At 54.7% G+C, this 21,397-nt stretch overlaps 1 protein-coding gene across 1 annotated transcript; it reads right to left on the reverse strand.

The window, feature by feature from the left end:
* Positions 1–3,884: 3,884 nt before the first annotated feature.
* On the reverse strand, positions 3,885–15,689 carry LOC123375845 (C-type lectin BfL-2-like). The gene is made up of 5 exons (XM_045027166.1): positions 15,610–15,689; positions 14,978–15,072; positions 10,254–10,394; positions 6,359–6,473; positions 3,885–4,201 (listed from the first exon to the last, which is right to left on the reverse strand). Exons 1-5 carry the CDS (start codon positions 15,674–15,676, stop codon positions 4,134–4,136), a joined length of 486 nt encoding a protein of 161 aa, XP_044883101.1. The 5' UTR covers positions 15,677–15,689; the 3' UTR covers positions 3,885–4,133.
* Between the last annotated feature and the right edge of the window lie 5,708 nt (positions 15,690–21,397).

Consider the following 21,397-nt stretch of genomic DNA (forward strand, 5'->3'; position numbering starts at 1 on the left):
CCCGACAGATGAGTCAGTGGTTACTGCCACCGGCACTCGTACCCCCGGGAAAGGAACATATCGAACTCATCACCCCTCCCTTACATGGGAAAGGAGGCTAAGGCGATCGCTTGTCAGTTGCTGTGCTGGTGGGCTGAGTATGGGATGCCAACAAGAAGATCATTTGCTCAGTCTTGGCTGAGAGCCTTGAGCTTTTGTTGGATCTCAACTCAGGTGCATCCAGGAAAGGTGTAACAGCGATCGTGTAAAGGCCCCTTGTATGAAAGGTGACCTTTCAGGAGTGGAACTGTACGGGGAGATCTTGGCAAACCAGTAACAGTCCCTCAGTCACTGTTGCTCATTGCTAAAAGTAGCCAAGTAGGCAGGCCATGAACTGGCCAGGCAGCGGCTCTAGCTTAACCAAGTCAGGAGGGAAGGGGGTTTGGTGCCACAGAAAGGGCAGCTTGACCTGAGTCCTTCCTGCTAAGAATGTTGAAATTGCTGATACATGTATTTTAGAAAAATAGGAAGCTTGTCTATATGTGCCCTCGGGAACGTTTGTCAGGGCCTCAGGGCCTGCACTCTCTGAAAAAACACATCTGATTAAACTGATGATCAGAAGGAAACCTCTTGCTTGATCTCTAAAAATTGCTTGCTTAGCAAGTTTTCTTTACGTGACATGCCATCGTATTCCTAATGTATAAAAAGGGGGGAAAGCTTGAAGTAGTGGACTCTTCAGGACAGTTTCTTCAGGGATGCCCCCCACCTGCCTCCCTCCCACAATGAGCAGAAACACACTTGTCATGCCTGACTTGCATTGCACGACGTGAGCTGGAGCACAGGGTCTCTGCTAAGAGGTGCTCTGTGCTCCTAAGACGGGGAACCCTCAGGAGACCCCTGGCCTCCCCACCAGCCTGTATCTGGGGGGTCTCCAGCCAAGTGTGCCCCTGCCCATCACACTGGAGTCAGGGAGCCCAATCCCCCGGGGCCTGGGCCTGTCCAGGTGGAGGTAGTTTAGCTCGACCCTTTCGGTCGCCCAGGGGTCACAAGCAGCTCAGAGCATGGCTGGTCCCTGAGGGCCACCAGGATGAAGAAGGTTCCTGTCCCAGATCTCCTGCTGCCCCAAGGGCTCTTCACCCTCTTTCTGCACAAACGTTTGCTCTCTTCATGCTGTTAGAAATTCCTTCCCAGTACCCATGTCAGCTGCTTGCTGGGATTACGGCATGTGCTCCCCAGACCCAGCGCTGGCGTCCCTCCAGACCCACTCAGGGAGGCTGTGTAAATATTTCGAAACACCCACGAGGCCAGAGGCAGGGTCCAAAGGAAAGTAATTGTCAGAAATTCCCTAATGCATCGTTAGCCTCCGTACCCCGGATTGTGTGGCTGCAAACGGGGGCAGAGGGTCTGTGATGAGCTGGGGCTACACCTGTATAACACATGCACTTCGATTGCTCCTGGGAAGTGGTATCATGAAATCCCGCTGTATCCTGAGTTCCTACATGTATGTGAATCCACCACTGCTGACAGGGCCGGTACCATGCACGCCCCACACAGGCGCAACGGGAAAGGCTTAAGATTGATCATGGTGATTACACCTCACAAAAAGCCATGTTATAAAAAACATCCTCAGAAAACCCCACGTGGCTGATTCCTCTGAGGGGAGGGGGAAAGGTAGGAGCAGTGGAAAGTTACCTGGTGGAGAACAAAGGAGGCCAAGTGCTCGGGAGTGGGTAGGGGTGACGCTGGCAGAGCAGGTGCCAGCTCGTGCCAAGATCCTCGTGCCTCAGTTGAACACACAAATACACGGCTGTAGTCAGCCTGGCTCACCTGCTTTAACCTTCTCACTAGCTCTTGTTTCCGTTTCCTATTGATACATGGGTGGCTAGTTTATGATAGGCCTGGCTACAAGCGTTGCCTTCGGTGTAAGATCTAACGTGCAGTTGGCCTGGAGTAAATGACTGGTCCCTGGGGACCGGGAGTAACTCGACTCTTGCTGGGAGCTTTGGCGTAAGGGACCATCTCTCACACGCTGGGCTCACCTGGGTGGCATGACCGATCGGAGGATCCACAGGGACTGTCCGTGACTCCGTGCTGAGGCTGTTATAGTGCCTGAGGAGCTCACACTTGTGAACTCTAAGTATAGATCTCACTGCCAGTCTGGGGCTTGTGCCCTGGTTTAAACCCACAAGAAGAGGGGCCGGACAGGAAGGGGATGAAGCTTCTCCTCTCAGCCAGCAAGGGGTGTCTGCTCGGATCTGTGACAGGCCCCGCGCGGTGCCCCGCGTGCTCTGTCCCTCGGCGATGACTCGCTGGATCAGTGATCTGCAGGGGCCGTGCTGCGGGCCCCGTGGGACGGGTGACTGGAGGTCAGGCTGGGGAGAACATGGCAGGGTTAGCTAAGGGCGGGGACGTTCTGTGAGGTTCCCAGTTCCTAGTGCCACCCCCGAAAGGGCAGAGGTTGTGTGGAACCATAGGTACCCTCCCAGAGGAGGGTCTGAGTGAGGGACCCCCAGAGCCACACCAGAGCCCCCTGCCACTTGTGCCAGCGCACTCTGCCAGGCAGCCACACACCTGTTTGCTAGCGAGCAGCAGGATGCTGGGAGCCAGGACTCCTGGGTTTCACACCTGGCTCTGGGAGGGGAGTGAGGGCGAGTTGCTGGAGCAGTGGTTCCAGGTGGGACAACCAAGCCATAGAACTGGCAGACTCCCAAGTGGCGACTCAAGTGACTGAGCCTTGAGTCCGGTTCAGGCCCCGCCCTGGCCTGCCACATTTCAGGCCACTCTGACCAGGCCTGGGGATGTTAGAGAAGATGCGAATGGCAGCACTGAAGAGATACTCGGATGCAAGTTGGACGGTGGAAGAGGCTCTTCCCTTCCCATCACTCCTGGCCAGCCCTGGCAGAGAGCATGGGGCCCCCCCCCCCGCTGTTCACCTCGTCCCGGCTGAAAGCTGAGCGCCCCTTCCCTGGCTTTGGGGGGCGGGGAGGCTGGAGGGGGTGATGTGCAATCTGGCTGGATGGGGGGGGAGCCCTTCCTGTCGCACTGTAACACGACGGCGTATTGTCTACGCTAGTTTGTGGAGCAGCGGCTCAGAGGAGAGGCCGGGCAGCTCAGTGGCCAGGTCCTCAGCTGGTGCCAGGGAGCTCGGCTGGTTTTCTGCAGGGGAGCGTCACTGACTGAGAGCGGCAGCGGATCAGGCCCAGGAGTTGTACAGAGAAGCTCATTCTGCTGCCTTGCTGGCTCTGGCTCTCCCCTGCGGCCTGGACAGACACCTCTCTCCTCCTCCACGTCAGGTTTTGGTCCTCAGACCCCTGGGGGCCCCTGGACACACCCCACCGCTGCTGCTGCTGCTGCTGTTGCTGCTGCTGCTGCTGGTTCTTCTTTTTCACAGAAAGAGCCTTCAGTGCTGCCTTAACTGGCACCTCTCGAGCCATGAAGCCCTCACCCTCGGGACTGTCTGGATGTTAGATGGGAACATAAGACCTACTGGGTCAGACCAATGTTCCATCCAGCCCAGTGTCCTGTCTGCCGACAGTGGCCAATGCCAGGTGCCCCGGAGGGAATGAACAGAACAGGGAATTATCAAGTGATCCATCCCCTGTCGCCCAATCCTAGCTTCTGCCAGACAGAGGCTCTGGACACCATCCCTGCCCATCCTGGCTAATAGCCAATGATGGACCTATCCTCCGGGAACTTATTTAGTTCTATTTTTAACCCTCATATGGTCTTGGCCTTCACAACATCCTCTGGCAAGGAGTTCCACAGGTTGACTGTGCGCTGTGTGAAGAAGAACTTCCTTTTATTTGTTTTAAATCTGCTGCCTATTAATTTCATTTGGCGGCCCCTAGTTCTTATGAGAAGGAGTAAACAACACTTCCTTATCTACTTTCTCACATGCACTGAGCTGAATGTTCGAGGGAAAGTTTATTATCACTGCACTGTGCTGAGATGGCTGAGAAGAGCAGAGCGTGGGTGCGACAGGGAGAGAAGGGGGCAGAGCAGAGCGGGAGTGACACAGCGTAACTCAGCGATGCTTTGCAGAAGGGACTTTGCAGCCGGGGACACAGGATCTGGTCTCCCCGGGGAGAGGGAGGGACTCGATTCAGTCACAGCCCAGGTGTTGGGAGCCCCCAGGTGCAGGCGACCTGCCTCCCCTAGGGTTTGCGCTTACACATGAAAGCGTGTCTGTGTTCACAGGGATAATCGTGCCATTTCTGAAAACCTAGAAAGAAAAACAGAGATGACCCGTGGGGTGGGGCAGGCTGGGCCGTCCCTGCTCATACAGTGACCCCTCCCCCGCCCCGTTCCCTGCCCCTCGGAGAAGATCCCAGCCCCTGTGCACAGCCCTGAGGAAGAGGAGGGTGGGATGGAGCCCTGAGCGCCCCAGATTGGGGCAGCCCCATCCTGCAAAGAGAGGCCGAGGCTCAGTGTGAAAGGGGAGACGCCTGGTCCATGTGCTACTGCTCCTACCTCCCCCACCCCACGCGCCCCCCACCCCAGCCAGAGGGCAGAGGAGAGAGCGAGAGCCCTGCCCCGCGACTGGGGCACCCGCTCAGGAACTGGGCTGCTGCCTCCTCCCTGCTGAGTGAGCTGCCCCCAGCCAGGCCCCCTCCATGCCCTGCCCACCTGGGTCTGGCTACACGCATGGGAACCTCTGTCCCAGGCAGGGCTCAGCCGCCGGGCAGAGGGGATGTGTCCCTGCCCCAGGAGTCAGTGTCACCGGCCTGCTGTGCACGGAGCAGCACGTTCCTCCCTCAGACCCGTTACCCCTCTGCTCTGGGGGTGTCTGTGCCCGTGCCCGGGGGCTGCCCGGCAGTCGGATTCCTGCGTAGCCAGGCCAGAGAGCGCCCAGGGAAGGAGAGTCCTGGGGCTGGGCTGGGTGGGCTCAGCCCCTCAGCAGCACCCCAGGCCCAGCAGGGAGCTCCGCGGGGGGTATAGGCCGTTCTCAGTGCCCTGTTCCCTGGGGTGCGGGTTTCTGCTGCTCTTTGACTCTATCCCCGTCCAGTGACTGCGGCCCTGGCTGTGCCCATCTGCCGGCATCAGGCCTGACGGACAGTGAGCCTGTAACTCAAAACCATATCATGATGCACATGTACCAGGGGCTCCGTTAAGGTTACATGGGCAGCCTTAGTCCGGCACTTCCTTGACTTTGGGACTTTCATGTTCCTTTAACATAATGTTTTGGGTGCAATTTTGGAATAGTTCATAAAAGTAACAAAGAATTCATGTTTTATTAAAATGTGAATCAATTATTACAGAGCCCAGTGCTCAATGGGCTGCTTGTTACCATAGCGTCTGACTGTCTAACACACCCGGCTCATGGCGGGTCCAGCCCTGTCCCAGTGATAAATGGAATTGGTCTGAGAGTCCCAGAGCTGCTCATCACTCCCCACACCCACTGGCACTGCAGGCCCTGTTGAGATGTTATTGACATAAACTATGACTGTATCGATCATTGTTGCAACCACTGTTATATATTTGCACCAAATCTTGTACAAAGGAGGTGCAATAACTATGAAAAAGTTCTGATTTGCTGGTTATGATGATGCTGTCTGTATGTGTGTATCATTTTTGTCATTGAAGTTATGAATATAGGCTAAGTACTTGTATCTCAATGTGTTTTGATTCTCGGTACCCTCAGTGCAGCATTTGGTCAACTTCTTGAGAAGGGACTATTCTCAGTAAGTGCCCAGTCAAGGAACACTTAATGGACAATGGACTTTGAGAGACGCCAACCCACATCTGAGCTTTCCTGGGAAAGTTCAAATCCCCATTCAATTAAATGACCCCTCTCATTGTGAATGTATAACGGGGGTCACACGGAGAGGCTGGCCGTGCGAAGGGGTCACCAACAGAAAAAGGCTGAAAACCACTGGGCTAGCTGCTGTCGCCATCTGGGCTATTTGGAACTTACCCAAGCAGCCGGTGTGTGTGCAAATGCTTGTGAGTAACACGACCCCACGAGGGGGACAAATGCAGCTCTGGTATCCACATCATTGTGTAGATCAGTGTTTGCACAGCAGGGGTGCAACAGTGACTCCGAGCCATCACCCTTTAACAGTTCAGCAGAGTCCCCATCTGGGGCCGGAGGGACGGGGGGGTGTCTGTGTCTGTGCGCGCGCGTGTGCATATCTCTCTCCTGCCTGTCACTGGAGCAGACACATGAACTGACCCAGGAGATCCGGTGGGCAGCAGTTTTACCAGGTGAGACAAAGGGTTCATTCCTGACTGCCCTCCCAGCATGGGGCTGGGAAGAGAGAGGAGCCAGGATCTGCACTCCAGAGTGCGCTGGGGCCAGCCCGGATCAGTATCTCAGGACTTGTGTGGTCAGAGGGCTGCCAGGGTGGTAGGTCCATGGGGGTCTGAGCCGCCTGCTTACCTGTATTGTAAAATAACACCGCACAGTGCTCGTTTCCTACCAGATCATTGGGTTGCCCCTTATCCCAAGCTCTGAAAGTGAGCGGGGAATTATCTGACCATCTCCAGGTTAGATTCTGCAGAGACAAAGGAGACCAGAGCCCCGTCAAACCCAAGGTTACACAGCTAGAGACGTGCCCCGGAGCCGAGGGGCCATGGGCAGGGCACGGACAGAGGCTGCCCAGTGACCCTGGAGACACTGATCATTGCTATGAAATGTCAGTGCTGACAACCAGGGCTACACTTACTGGCAGCTGAAGTTACACCAGGACCTGCCCAACCCTCCGAAGGATGAAAATAGCAAATGAAGGGAGAGTCTCCAGCACCCCCTGCCCCTGCCATCCCCACATCGCCGAGGGGAGCGCACCCCGACCTGCCCTCAGGTTCCACGTCCATCTCCAGCACAGCCCGACAGGCAGCACCTGCAGCGTCATCCCACGCGCTGTCCCGCAGCCCCACGCTGCTGCCCCCGGTCTCTCTCGTGTGCTCAGACCCACGCGACGACGCCTGGGCAGGAAGGGCAGCTGGCCGGCTCTTAGCCCAGCAGCTCTCGGGCTGCTCCGTGTGTTCATGCCACGGCCGCCATCCTCCCTGTGCCTGCTGCTCCTCCCCGTGCTCCTGTCCTGCTCCAGCCCTGCTCCTCCTGCTGCTGCTCCTGCTTGTTTCCCAGCCCTGCTCCTGCTCAGTCCTGGCCGCCTCAGCTTGCTCCTGGTCCCGGCTTCCTTACCCTGCCCCTGGGCTCCGGCTCTGACCCTTGATGTACCGCCTGGGTCCCCTCCTGCCTCTGTCCCTCGGCTTGGCTCTTAATGCCTGACTCCGGCTCTGACCCTTGTATTGGAGCCGCTTCCTGCTTCTGCTCCGACCATTAATCCTGACTGCCCATGGCCCCGCCCTATCGTGTGTCCCTTGGGCTGTTTGCTGGGGAGGGAAGCAGAAGCTGTATGCGCCTGGAGTGGGCTGCCAGCACCTCAGCCGATGGAAGGAGCCGGGAATGTTGGTGACGATCTCCTTGTTCTGTCCATGTGTTCAGGGATTCGGGTGGGTCCTGATCCCCACTTCCCTGTCCCTGAACAGAGTTCTGGGTTATTAATTCCCCAGGGTTTTGTACGGGGCCGTGTCCCTCGTGGGCAGCTCCTCCGTGGGCGGGTGCAGGGGGAGCTGCTGAGGGGCAGAGGCTGATGCTGCCCCAGGCTCCGTGGACCCCCCGAGGGGTGAAAGGCTGCGACGTGGCGCAGGAGGTCTCTGTCTCTGGCATTTTGTCACGGTGAGAAGTGAGGAGGCCAAGAGCAGTCGGGCGTGTTTAGCAAGTGACACCAGCCTGTGGGCTGGAGGGAGCCTCGTGCAGGAGTCTGCGCTGCCACCCCCCGAAACACCAGCCTCTCCCGCGCCCTGGGGCCAGACAGGAGCGGCTGCAGCAGGGTGTGTCTGTGCTGCCCAGCAGTGCTGCCCCCTGAGCTCCCCCGTCTCCCATCGGTGCCACCGGCGGCATTGCTCTGCGGCTGCCGGCCGGCCAGCAGGGCCAGCAGCACCCACCACGTGCGCCCAGCCCCGAGCTCTCAGAAACGTCCCGTTCAGCCTCGGCAGCTGGGTCACTGTGTGGATTAACTAGCAGGGGTTGGCCATGGCCTGGCTCGGGGACAAGCAGCACAGCGAGCCCGGAGCAGCAGAGACGCTGGATGCAGAGGAACCCACCGAGGAACAACGTGCAGCCCCAGGAGCCGGGGAGCAGCGTGTGGAGCAGGCTGTGACTGTCAGACACTGCAGCCGGGGGCGGCTCTGTGCAGGGTTTATGGGGGAACAGCAGCGGCTGGGCGGGGCCCCAGGGAGAGACACTGACTGAGCCTGGCCTGGAAAGCAGCCTGCACAGGCACAGAGCCCGTGGGTGCTCCGGGGCGGGGGGCGGGACGGGGTGGGAAGGGGGTGGAGGCTGGGCTGGGCGTGGAAGGGGCGGGACCAGCCCCTCTCCTGCTGCTCTGCTGCACCGCGGGATGGCGGCTGCCTGGGAGCCTGGCTGGGGAGGCGGCTTCTGCTCCCGGTCTGGGCTCGGGGGCCGGGGGCAGGGAGGGAGGGAGGGAGCCGGAGCTCCCCCACCCCCATGGGCAGCGAGCAGCAGCCGCCTGCCCAGCCAGGCTCTGTCCGGCTGCAGAGCAGCGACCGGGAGGGGCGGCGGGACGTGCCGGGGCGCAGGACGGGGCAGTGGGAGGACACGGTCCCTGCCCCCCCACACACACACAGGTAACGTGGGGTGGGGAGAGTGCGGCGGCCCTGGGCTGGGTGCGGGGGAGGGATGGCTGGGGGGGGACATGTGACCTCCCCGTTAGACCAGTATGGGGAGGCACCAGTCATCTAAGGGTATATAAAATCATGAGTGATGTTGAGAAAGTGGATAAGGAAAAGCTATTTACTTATTCCCATAATACAAGAACTAGGGGTCACCAAATGAAATTAAAGGCAGCAGGTTTAAAACAAATAAAAGGAAGTTCTTCTTCACACAGCGCACAGTCAACTTGTGGAACTCCTTACCTGAGGAGGTTGTGAAGGCTGGACTATAACAATGTTTAAAAGGGGACTGGATAAATTCATGGTGGCTAAGTCCATAAATGGCTATTAGCCAGGATGGGAAAGAATGGTGTCCCTAGCCTCTGTTTGTCAGAGGATGGAGATGGACGGCAGGAGAGAGATCACTTGATCATTGCCTGTTAGGTTCACTCCCTCTGGGGCACCTGGCATTGGCCACTGTCGGTAGACAGATACTGGGCTAGATGGACCTTTGGTCTGACCCGGTACGGCCTTTCTTATGTTCTTATGTTCTTATGTGCCAGCAGTCTGGTTCCATTTTGGTTTAAGTGGAGCCCATCTCTCCTGTATAAGCTCCTCCCATCCCAGAAGTTTCCCCAGTTCCTAATGAACGTGAACCCCTCCTCTCTACACCATCGTCTCATTCCACACATTGAGACTCTGAAGCTCTGCCTGCCTACCTGGCCCTGCGCATGGAACTGGGAGCATTTCTGAGAATGCCACCATAGAGGTCCTGGATTTCAGTCTCTTCCCTAGCAGCCTAAATTTGGCTTCCAGGACATCTTTCCTACCCTTTCCCATGTCATTGGTACCTACATGTACCACGACCACCGGCTCCTCCCCAGCACTAACCATAAGTCTGTCTAGATGCCTCGAGAGATCCGCAACCTTCGCACCAGGCAGGCAAGTCACCATACGGTTCTCCCGGTCATCACAGACCCAACTACCTACGTTTCTAATGATTGAATCTCCCATTACTAACACCTGCCTTTTCCTAGAAACTGGAGTTCCCTCCCCCGGAGAGGCCACCTCAGTGCGAGAGGCAACCCCAGCACCATCTGGAAGGAGGGTCCCAACTATGGGAAGGGGTGGGGTTTGGGGGCAGGAGGAGGCAGGGTGGGGTTTGGGGGAGGGGTGGAGTGGGGGCAGGAGGAGGCAGGGTGGGGTTTTGGGGAAGGGGGTGGAGTGGGGGCAGGGTCTTGGCGGAGCAGGGGTCGAGCCCCTCCCCCCTGGAAATCAGGAAGTCGGTGCCTATGCCAGGCTGTTTGCTGGACTAGAGACTGGCCTGGAGAGCTCCCCCTCCCCCGGTGTGGTGGGTCCCCGGGCGCTAGTGTCACTAATGTGAATATTAGTAACAGCAGTTTATACTCTGCACCGGGTGCTGGGGATCGATCCTGTGACTGAAAACCCAGGCGGTTACAGCCCCTTTTCACCCCGTTCCAATGGAAATCCTGCTCTGGCGCCACCCCCGCCCCAAACAACAACCTCACTGAGCAGAGACCCAGAGCCCAGGGGCTGGGGAGGGGCTGCCAGAGGCAAAGCAGGAACCGGGCACTCACATGCGCAGGGTCTGAGAGTCCGATCCAGATGTGAATCTTGTTTGGGGGGTTCTGCTTGGCGTAATGGGCCAGCATGTTCTTTTCCTCAGGACCGTGAATGGAGACGAGATGGGCCTTCTGTCCATGCCGCTGGCACTCAGCCTGGGAGAAGAGAAACCAGAGCTAGTTACCCCCCATTCCCCCTGGCAGGGAGCAGCAGGAGCGAGTCCAGCTCTGTTCTGGGGCCCTGCCTCCCCCGGGCAGCCAGGGCTGTGAGGGGACAGGACCCCCGGTAGCGCCTCTCCCCTCCCCAGGACCAATGGGGGGAGCAGGTAGAGCCGCCTCCCTCCCTCCAGCCCCCCTCACCTTCCTGGCCCCTACCCCGCGCGGCACAGCCACAGCCACCCTGTGCCCTGCTGGCGTCACCCAATCCCTCCCGCCCCAGCTCCTGGGCTCTGCTCTGAGCACCGGCCTGCCCTGGGCCATGGCTCTGCCAGACACCCGCTGTCATGCTGGGAGGAGAGCACGGGTGGGGCGGATGAAGGGCACGGTGCTGACCCAGGCACTCGGACTCTGCCAGGCGCTCGGCTTGTGCCCGTGAGCAATTAGCACCACAGGACCTCAGTGCAGCCCTGGCCGAGGGGATTTCCTGGCAGATCTCACAGGGTCCTGGAGCCCGGGCTGCAGCCAAGCCCGGAAGCCTACACAGCAATGAAACAGGCGTGGCAAGCGGGCAGCAGGGCAACGGGCAGAGAGGCTGGTGGCGAGGGCCAGAGCAGAGCCCCACAGAGACACGCCGCAATCGACCGTTGGGGCGACGAGCGAGTGCCTGAGCAGTGCAGCGTGTAAGGTGCCCCCTTAGCCCCCACACACATGCAGGGTGGGAGGTGAACTCTGCAGATGAACCTCTGAGCTCTGGGGCTGCCTTGGCCAAGGACAGCAACTGTCAGTGGGGTACAGAGAAGGGATGGGAATGTTAATGGGGCATTTGGGTTCCTGAGCTTAAGTACCTGAGGGGAAAAGGACACGGACCAACTTACTTGGGGGTGGGTCATTTGTGTTTATGAACCCTAGTTGCATTAATATGCAAATTAATGCTGAGTTTTTTTCCCTCCTTTTATTAAAAGGTTTTGCTACACTCCGACTCGGTGCTTGCGAGAGGGGAAGTACTGCCGCTTAGAGGCCCCCGGGGGGGGGGGTGTGTAATTGTCCCAGGTCACTGGCTGGGGGCTCGAGACGGTTCTGTGTTGTACTGTTGAAACGGATCCCCTAGATATTGAACCCGGCCCTGGGTGCTGCCGGCTCCACGTGACAGAAGGGTTACAAACATAATAAATGTAACATCCCTGTGGTGGGGAAAACCCCACAGCAGCCCACCAAGGTAGCATTTCATTTCAGAAAGGGGAACTACACCGAAATGAAGAAGTTAGTGAAACAGAAATTAAAAGGTACAGTGCAAAAACTGAAATCCCTGTAAGTGGCATGGAAACTTTTTAAAAACACCATAATAGAGGCTTAATTGAAATGTATACTCCAAATTAAAAAACATAGTAAGAGAACCAAAAAACAGCCATCGTGGCTAAACAAGAAAGTAAAAGGAGCAGTGAGAGGCAAAAAGGCATCCTTTAAAAAGTGGAAGTTAAATTCAACTTTTTAAGTACATCAGAAGCAGGAAGCCTGCTAAACAACCAGTGGGGCCCCTGGACAATCGAGATGCTAAAGGAGCACTCAAGGATGATAAGGCCATTGCAGAGAAGCTAAATTAATTCTTTGCATTGGTCTTCATGGCTGAGGATGTGAGAGAGATTCCCAAACCTGAGCCGTTCTTTTCAGGTGACTATCAGGGTTCCCTCTACACTCTGAACTCTGGGGTACAGATGTGTGAACCTGTATGGAAGACCCTTTAAGCTTATTTCTACCAGCTTAGATTAAAAACTTCCCCAAGGCACAAATCCTTTCCTTGTCTTTGGACAGTATTGCTGCCACCACCAAGTGATTTAGACAAAAAATCAGGAAAAGAGTCCCTTGGAGTCCTTTGTTCCCCAAAATATTCCCCCAAACCCATTCACCCCCTTTCCTGGGGAAGCTTGAGAATAATGTGAGTTCCGACCAGACCCTTTGTCCCTAAGACACTGAAAATCTAACAGGTTCTTAAAGGAAGAACTTTATTTAAAGAAAAAGGAAAAAAATCACATCTTCAAAATCATGATGTAAGGTAACTTTACAGAGTAATAAAAAGATTTAAACACAGAGGATTCCCCTCTAGGCTCAGCTTGAAAGTTACAAAAAACAGGAATAAAACTCCCTCTTATCACAGGGAAAATTCACAAGCTAAAACAAAAGATAATCTAACGCATTTCCTTGCCCTTACTTACAATTTCTGTATTTTTAAATGTATCATTTCAGGTTTCAGAGTAGCAGCCATGTTAGTCTGTATCCACAAAAAGAACAGGAGTACTTGTGGCACATTAGAGACTAACCAATTTATTTCAGCATGAGCTTTCATGAGCTACAGCTCACTTCTTCAGATGCATAGAATGGAACACACAGACAGGAGATATTTATACATACAGAGAACACCATCATAGAACATAACCACATCAGCCACGCCATCAGGGGCTCATTCACCTGCTCATCTACCAACGTGATATATGCCATCATGTGCCAGCAGTGCCCCTCTGCCATGTACATTGGCCAAACCGGACAGTCTCTACACAAAAGAATAAATGGACACAAATCTGACATCAGGACTCATAACATTCAAAAACCAGTGGGAGAACACTTCAACCTCTCTAACCACTCAGTGACAGACTTGAAGGTGGCAATTTTGCAATAAAAAAACTTCAAAAACAGAGTCCAAAGAGAGACTCAATTATCACTTCAAAGGTTTTTTTTCTCCTGCTGATGATAGCTCATCTCAGTTGATTGGACTCTTCCTGTTGGTATGTGTACTTCCACCTTTTCATGTTCTCTGTATGTATAAATATCTCCTGTCTGTGTGTTCCATTCTATGCATCTGATGAAGTGAGCTGTAGCCAACGAAATCTTATGCTGCAATAAATGTGTTAGTCTCTAAGATGCCACAAGTATTTCAGGTATGTTTTCAGGAAATGTTTTACCTGCTTGGTCTCTCTTACCATCCAGAAAGGGAACAAAACAAAGAGAGCACAAACAAAACCTCCCCCCACCCCCGGATTTGAAAGTATCTTCTTTTCCATTGGTCCTTCTGGTCAGGTGCCAACTAGGTTAATTGAACTGATTAACCCCTTACAGGTAAAGTGATTCTGTACCTCTGGCCAGGAGGGATTTTATGTTACTTCATACATAAAGGTTGTTACTCTTCCCTTCATATTTATGACAGTGACAAATCTGAGGAACTGTGCCAAATTAAGTTATCATTACAGGAGGTTTTGAGCAAATTGATAAATTAAACAGTAAGTCACCAGGACCAAATGGTATCAACCCAAGAGTTCTGACGGAACTACCAACTGTGGTATGTAACCTATCATTTAAATCATTTAAATCAGCTTCTGCACCAGATGACTGGAGAATGTGATTCCAATTTTTAAAAAAAGCTCCAGATGCAATCCTTGTAATTCAAGGCCAGTAAGGCTAACTTCAGTACTGGACAAACTGGTTGAAACTATAGTAAAGAAAAAAATTGCCAGATACATATAGATGAACATAATTTGTTGGGGAAGAGTCGACATGGTTTTTGTGAAGGGAAATCATGCCTCACCAATCTACTAGAATTCTTTGAGGGAGTCAACAAGCATGTGAACAAGGGTGATCCAGTGGGTCTAGTGTACTTAGATATTCAGAAAGCCTTTGACAAGGTCCCTCATCAGAGGCTCATAAGCAAAGTGAGCTGTCATGGGATAAGCGGGAAGGTCCTTTCATGGATCAGTAACCGGTTAAAAGATCAGAAACAAAGAGTAGGAATAAGTGGTCAGTTTTCAGAATGGAGGGAAGTAAGTAGTCAGGTGCCCCAGGGGTCTGTATTGGAACCAGTCCTGTTCAACATATTCATCAATGATCTGGAAAAAGGATTAAACTGTGAGATGGTAAAATTTGCAGATGATACAAAACTACTCAAGATAGTTAAGTCCAAAGCAGGCTGTGAAGAGTTACAAAGGTTTCTCACAAAACTGGGTGACTGGACAAAAAAATGATGGATGAAATTCAAGGTGGATAAATGTAAAGTAATGCACATTGAAAAATATAATCCCAAATACACATATGAAATGATGGGGTCAAAATTAGCTGTTACCACTCAAGAAAGATATTACAGTCATTGTGGATAGTCCCAACCTGCAGCCCCCTCCTACACCTCCAGCCCAGAGCCTATACCCCCCCCGTATCCCAACTCCCTGCCCCAGTCCAGAGCCATCTCCTATACCCCAAATCCCTCATCCCTGGGCCCACCCCAGAGCCCGCACCAAAGGGCGAAGCCTTCACCCACCCCACACACCTGATCCCTTTGCCCAAGCCACATGAAAGTGAGTGAGGGTGGGGGACAGTGACAGAGGATGGGGGGGTGGAGCAATTGGGGGCGGGGCCTCAGAGAAGGGGCAGGGCAGGGGTGTGCACTTAGAAAGTTGGCAACCCTCCCCCGCCCCTCCCACCGGAGCTGATTCCCCAGCCCAGCCCAACTCACTTACTCTGATATTCACCCTAAACCGCCCCATCCCCCACCTCCAGCTCCAGCCCAGCATCCCTGAGCCCTGCTGCCCCCAGCCTCTCACCTCAGCCTCCATCCAGTTTTTCTCTTGGGCGATGTATCGATAGCAGCTGTCTTGGAAGGGCAGCCAGCACCCGGGACAGGACACAGCCTGTACCCCTGAAGAGAGAGGGTGGGGACAGAACCCAGTGGTTAGACGCTGTTTGAGAGGCAGAGCCATTTCTTCTCAGTCCTGGGGGCACAGAGGGACGGGGTGGAGCCGTATCCCAGAGGGGGGAGGAACGGGACAGTCTGAGGAAAAAGACACAGTGTGCAGGGACTGGGGCAGCCCAGCCGGGAGCAGAGGCCGGATGGGGGAGAAGCTGGGGCTGGAGCGGAGCCATGAGCAGCCCTTGGAGAGGGACCCCGTGGGGACACGGCCGGCCAGTGGGAGGGGACCACGGGAGGGGGGGAGGGGAGCCTGGAGCTGACGGGGGCTGAGTGCCCGTTGCCCAGGGACTGGCCCCACCCAATCCTCATGGGAAGAGCCGACCCTGGGGGGCCTTTCACCCACCTTCTCTCATCTGATCCCTGGGGAGGGGCTGCAGGGCCTGGGCTCCCCCCGGGCAGTGACCCCCAGCAGCAGGAGACGGGCAGTGGCTCTGGGAGTGACAAGGGAAATGAATCCACTTCCCAAGGGGCCGGGCAGGGACTCACTGGCCATTGAGGGGTTAAAGATCAGGCAGCCGAGGAGGCAGAGGCTGAAGTAGGCGACTGGCCCCATCTTCTCGCTTCCCCTGGGGAGAAAACAGACAAAGGAGATGGGGCCATGAGAGGCTGGGACACCCCCCGGAGCAGCCCCCCTTCTCCAACGGGGCATTTCCCAGGGGGAGGCGCTTCAGAGCTGGGGCTGTTTGCTAAAGTACCTGGCTGGGCTGGAAGGGCCCCGGGAGGGATCCCGTCCCCCAGCCCTGGGGCACCGAGCTCGGGGCCCATCTCCCTGGGTCCGAAGGGCCCTTCCTCCTCCACCCCTCCCTGAGCCGGGCCCCAGGGACAGAACTGGACACCCAGCAGGGAGACAGGTCCCAGCTCCTCAGTGGCTGGGCTCTGCAAGCAGCATCTCCAGGGACACCCCAGCCCAGGGCTGCAGGTGGGGAGGAGCCAGGGGTCAGCAGGGAGGTCGGGGTCACTCAGATGGGACCTGGGTCCCAGGCAACAGGGTCCCATTTGCAGAGCAAAGCAGTTCTCAGAAGGGGCATTTGCCATCTCCCGCTGCCCCTCTCTCCCCAGTGCTGGGGCTGGCAGGTCCCCTCGGTAGCCACCTACATGGAACTTGGGGGGAGGGCGCAGGCAGCAGGGGGGAGAGTTTGGAAGAGGCCCCAGTGCTACCAGGATGGAGGCCAGTCTGTGTGCACGTGGTTGGAATGCCAGCTGCAGGTGCAGCACCTCTGCAATCGTTCTCTGACTAGAGAGCTGGTTTAGTGTTAGAAACACGGAGCCTCTCGTGTTATCACCCAGCACCTGGTACATGAAACACCCACTGACCCACCCCCCGGGGCCTTTCCCCACTAACAGGTCTTTGAATCACACTCATATTTCCAGCTCCAGGGACAATGAGTGTCTGGAAAGCCAACGCCGTGTGGTTGGGGTGGGGTGGGGGTGGGGAGGTGTTATAGTTACTGCAGCCCATGGTGGGGGCTGGGACCCCCGTTGCACCATTATTAGCAGAAGGGGTCGAATGGGAGAGCCGCCCTGCAGAGAGATGCTCCAGCAGGGACTGGACACAGGACTGGAGGCCGGGCCCAGCTCCCGGAGGGGCAGAGCGCTGGGCACAGCTCCGCAGGGCATTAGGGTGCCGCGTGCAGGGCTGTGCTGGGTGGGAGGAAGGGGAGAGACAGAGACGGCCCCAGGGTCAGGGCTCAGGGGACACACACGGGACAAGCCTGGCCACCCACCCCCGTAACAGATCAGCTGCCGCCAGCCCCCAGCACAGGAGGAGGAAGAAGCTGGAGGAAGCCAGGGTCTCACCTGAGTGTCTCGCTGGGTAGCTGCTCTGGTGCAAGGCCAGTCCAAGTGCAGCCTGCATGGGACACTGGCCGGGCCCGGGGCACTTATAGACCAGTGCGGGGAGGGGACCGGGTGTCAGTACTGAACATGTATCAGAGGGGTAGCCGTGTTAGTCTGGATCTGTAAAAGCAGCAAAGAGTCCTGTGGGTATTCACCCACGAAAGCTAATGCTCCAAAACGTCTGTTAGTCTATAAGGTGCCACAGGACTCTTTGCTGCTAGTACTGAACATGCAGATCTGTGCTGATGGCAGCTACAATCATTTAACGCCCAGGCAGACAGATCTAAGAGGAGCCAGGATCCAGCCACTAGACGGGCTGGGAGAAGGAGGCAGTGTTTGTCAGGGCTGAGAGAACAGATAAATGAAAGCTATTTCCTTCCCCCTCCCACCATCTGTCAGTGCTGAGATCGTATAGATCATTGTTGCAACCACTGTTACATATTTGCAGCAAATATTGTACAAAGGTTGTTGTGTGAGGCATCTATGAAGATGCTATGATTTGCTGGTTAGGGTTATGCTGTCTGCATGGGTGTATCCTTTTGTAGTCGAAGTTCTGAATATTGGCTCTGTACTTGTATCTCAATGTGCTTTGATTCTAAGTAGCCTCAGTGCAGCATTTGGGCAGCTTCTCGAGAAGGGACTATTCCCAGTAACTGCCCCGTGAAGAAACACTTAATGGACAATGGACTTTGGGAGATGCCAACCCACATCTGAGCTTTCCTGGGAATGTTCAAACTAACATGTAAACAATGGTGTCGGCCTGCAAACTGAGTCATGCATGGACATGTGACTTGCCCATGTGACTCCAGACTCCATCTTGTTGCTGGGATTTTCCACAATAAGAAAAAAGGGATCCTTCCATGGACAGAGAATATAAAAGTCCCTGAAAACTCCTCCATCTTGTCTTCAATCCTGCTTCTTACCTCTGGAGGAACCTTGCTACAAACTGACGCTCTGAACAAAGGACTGAATGACCCATCCCAGCGGGGGATGTTCCAGAGACCTGATTTGAACCTGCAGTTTACTCCATCACTGCTACAAGCCGGAACCAAGGACATTGCCATTACTGTATGGAATTGATTCCATTTCACCAATTCTAGCTCTCATCTCTACCTTTTTCCTTTGATGAATAAACCTTTAGATTTTAGATTCTAAAGGATTGGCAACAGCGTGATTTGTGGGTAAGATCTGATTTGTATATTCACCTGAGTCTGGGGCTTGGTCCTTTGGGATTGGGATTTTTTGCATGCATTTTTCCTTTTACTGGGGTGTTGGTTTTCATAACCATTCATCCCCAGGACGTGTGGCACTGGTGGTGATACTGGGAGACTGGAGTGTCTAAGGGAATTGCTTGTGTGACTTGTGGTCAGCCAGTGGGGTGAGACCGAAGTCCTCTCTGTCTGGCTGGTTTGGTTTGCCTTGGTGTGCAAAGGAACCCAGCCTTGGGCTGTGACTGCCCTGCTCTGAGCAATTAGTCCTGAACTGATACTCTCCGTTGTGTCCCACCAGTGGCAGCATCGTTAAGGCTGCTTGTATCTGGGGCTAGTGAGGCTGTTTGAAGGCCGGGCACAGCACAGACCCTGTGAATTGGTGGCACCTGGTAACTTCCCTCATCTCATTTCCAAGCACCAGCTGACTCCTACTGTGAATTTTATGCATAGATTGCAAGGCCAGGAGGGACCATTGGGATCACCTGGTCTGACCCCCGTAAAACACAGGCCGGAGACCTGCCCCACAATAATGCCTAGAGCGGAGCTGTTAGAAAAACATCCAGTGTCGATTTTAAAATTGCCCGTGATGGAGAATCCACCACAACCCTAGGGAAGTTGTTCCAGTTACTCTCACTGGCAAAAATTTCTGCCACATTTCCAGTCTGGATTTGTTTACCTTCAGCTCCCAGGACGGGACCGTGTTACACCTTCGTCTGCTAGACTGGGGAGCCCATTGCTCAATAGCTGTTCCCATGTAGGTATTTACAGACTGGAATCAAGTCCCCCCTTAACCTTTTCTTTGCTCAGCTGAACAGATTGAGCTCCCTGAGTCTAGCACTGTGAGGCAGTGTGACAGACCCAAGCCAGTTGGGAACTGCAGAGTAGCAGAAGGCAGATATACTGGCCACTGGAGAAGCAGTTTTCTGTTCCCTGACTGACCAGAGCAGGGGCTGCTCCAGGCTAATGAGAACACCTGACTCCAATTAACCTGCTAAAAGTCAGGTGAGGCTGTTAAGCACCTGACTCTAATTAAGGCCCCTCTGATGCTATAAAAGCGCTCATTCCAGTCAGACCAAAGGGAACCAGGGAGACAGAGGAGAGGAAGTGCGTGCTAGGAACTGGGAGCAAGAGGCGTGCAAGAAGCAGAGAGTGAGTAGGCATCCTGCTGGAGGACTGAGAAGTACAAGCGTTGTCAGATACCAGGAGGAAGGTCTGGTGGTGAGGACAAAGAAGGTGTTGGGAGGAGGCCATGGGGAAGTAGCCCAGGGAGTTGTAGCGGTTGCACAGCTGTACCAGGAGGCACTCTAGACAGCTGCAGTCCACAGGGCCCTGGGCTGGAACCCAGAGTAGAGGGCGGGCCCGGGTTCCCTCCAAACCTCCCAACTCCTGATCAAACACAGGAGGAATTGACTTGGACTGTGGCTTCTACTAGAGGGGAAGGTCTCTGGGCTGTTTCCCGACCCACAGGGTAAATCTGTGAGGCGAGCAAATCCGCCAGTAAGCACAGAACCCACCAAGGTAGAGGAGGAACTTTCTCACAGCAGGTTTTCTAATCCTTTAATGCTTCTTGTGGCTCTTCCCTGACCCCTCTCCAAATTATCAACATCCTTCTTGAACCGGGAACACCAGAACTGGGCACAGGATTCCACCAGCAGTCGCACCACTGCCAAACACAGAGGTAAAATAACCTCTCTGCTCCTGTGACAAAGTGGGATTCTTCTTAATGTAGGAGTGCCTCAGTTTCCTCTATGCATTTCCTAAGTCTCTAGGTAGTGGGATAAGGGGGTGTAATTGTTGCAGAGCAAAGGGCCAATGCACATAAATGGCCGATACTCTGTCTTCTGGCAACTGATGGCCGGGGCCTTTCCCCCCCCGTAAGGTGATAGCTGAAGGTGTTGGAGAACAAAGGAATCAGGTGACCTCCTGGCCTGGGAAAGGGACAAAGCTCAGAGAGGAGGGGCTGGAGATTGAGTCAGTTTGAAGCTGGCTGGGGACGAGGAGTGAAGTGCAGACGTGGGGGTCTGGCTCACTGCCCCCCAGAATGGACCCAGCTGAGGGGTCCCGTTCTCTGTACCTACAAGCTCTGTGTTAGACCATATTCCTGTCATCTAATAAACCTCTGTGTTACTGGCTAGCTGAGAGTCACGTCTGACTGCGAAGTGGGGGTGCAGGACCCTGTGGCTTCCCCAGGGTCCCGCCTGGGTGGACTCACTGGGGGAAGTGCACAGAGGGGCAGAGGATGCTGAATGCTCCAAGGAGAAACCCAGGAGGTGAAGCCGTGTGAGCTTCTTGCCCTGCAGACAGTCTGCTCCGAGGGAGAGGAGGCTCCCCAAAGTCCTGACTGGCTTTGTGGGGAGCAGTTCCAGAGCAGCGCCCGGGGACTCCGTGACAGCTCCTATTTGAGATTCTGGTTTTTAAACCCCAGGTTAACATTAGTCCTTTTGGCCACAGCATTGTGCTGGAAGCTCATCTTCAGCTGGTTATCCACCCCCACATATTTTACAGAGTCCCTGGTACCCAAAATAGAGGCCTCTATCCTGTAAGTCTGGCCTGTGTTTTTTGTACCCAGATGTCTGCATTTACATTTAGCCATACTGAGACGCAAATTGTTTGCTGCACCCAGTTTACCAGACGATCCAGATCGTTCTCTATCAGTGACCTGCCCTCTTCATTATTTATCACTCCCCCAAACTTTGTACCACCTGCAAAGTTAGAATCATAGAATCTCAGGGTTGGAAGGGACCTCAGGAGGTCATCCAGTCAAACCCTCTGCTCAAAGCAGGACCAACACCAACTAAATCATCCCAGCCAGGGCTTTGTCAAGCCTGACCTTAAAAACCTCTAAGGAAGGAGATTCCACCACCTCCCTAGGAAACCCATTCCAGTGCTTCACCACTCTCCTAGTGAAATAGTGTTTCCTGATAATCAACCTAGTCCTACCTCACTGCAACTTGAGACCATTGCTCCTTGTTCTGTCATCTGCCACCACTGAGAACAGCCGAGTTCCATCCTCTTTGGAACCCCCCTTCAGGTAGTTGAAGGCTGCTATCAAATCCCCCCTCACTCTTCTGTTCTGCAAACTAAACAAGCCCAGTTCCCTCAACCTCTCCTCGTAAGTCATGTGCCCCAGCCCCCCTGATCATTTTCGTTGCCCTCTGCTGGACTCTCCAATTTGTCCACATCCCTTCTGTAGTGAGGGGCCCAAAACTGGATGAAATACTCCAGAT

The sequence above is a fragment of the Mauremys mutica genome, chromosome 1, assembly GCF_020497125.1.
Source record: "Mauremys mutica isolate MM-2020 ecotype Southern chromosome 1, ASM2049712v1, whole genome shotgun sequence".
NCBI classification, from domain to species: domain Eukaryota; kingdom Metazoa; phylum Chordata; order Testudines; family Geoemydidae; genus Mauremys; species Mauremys mutica.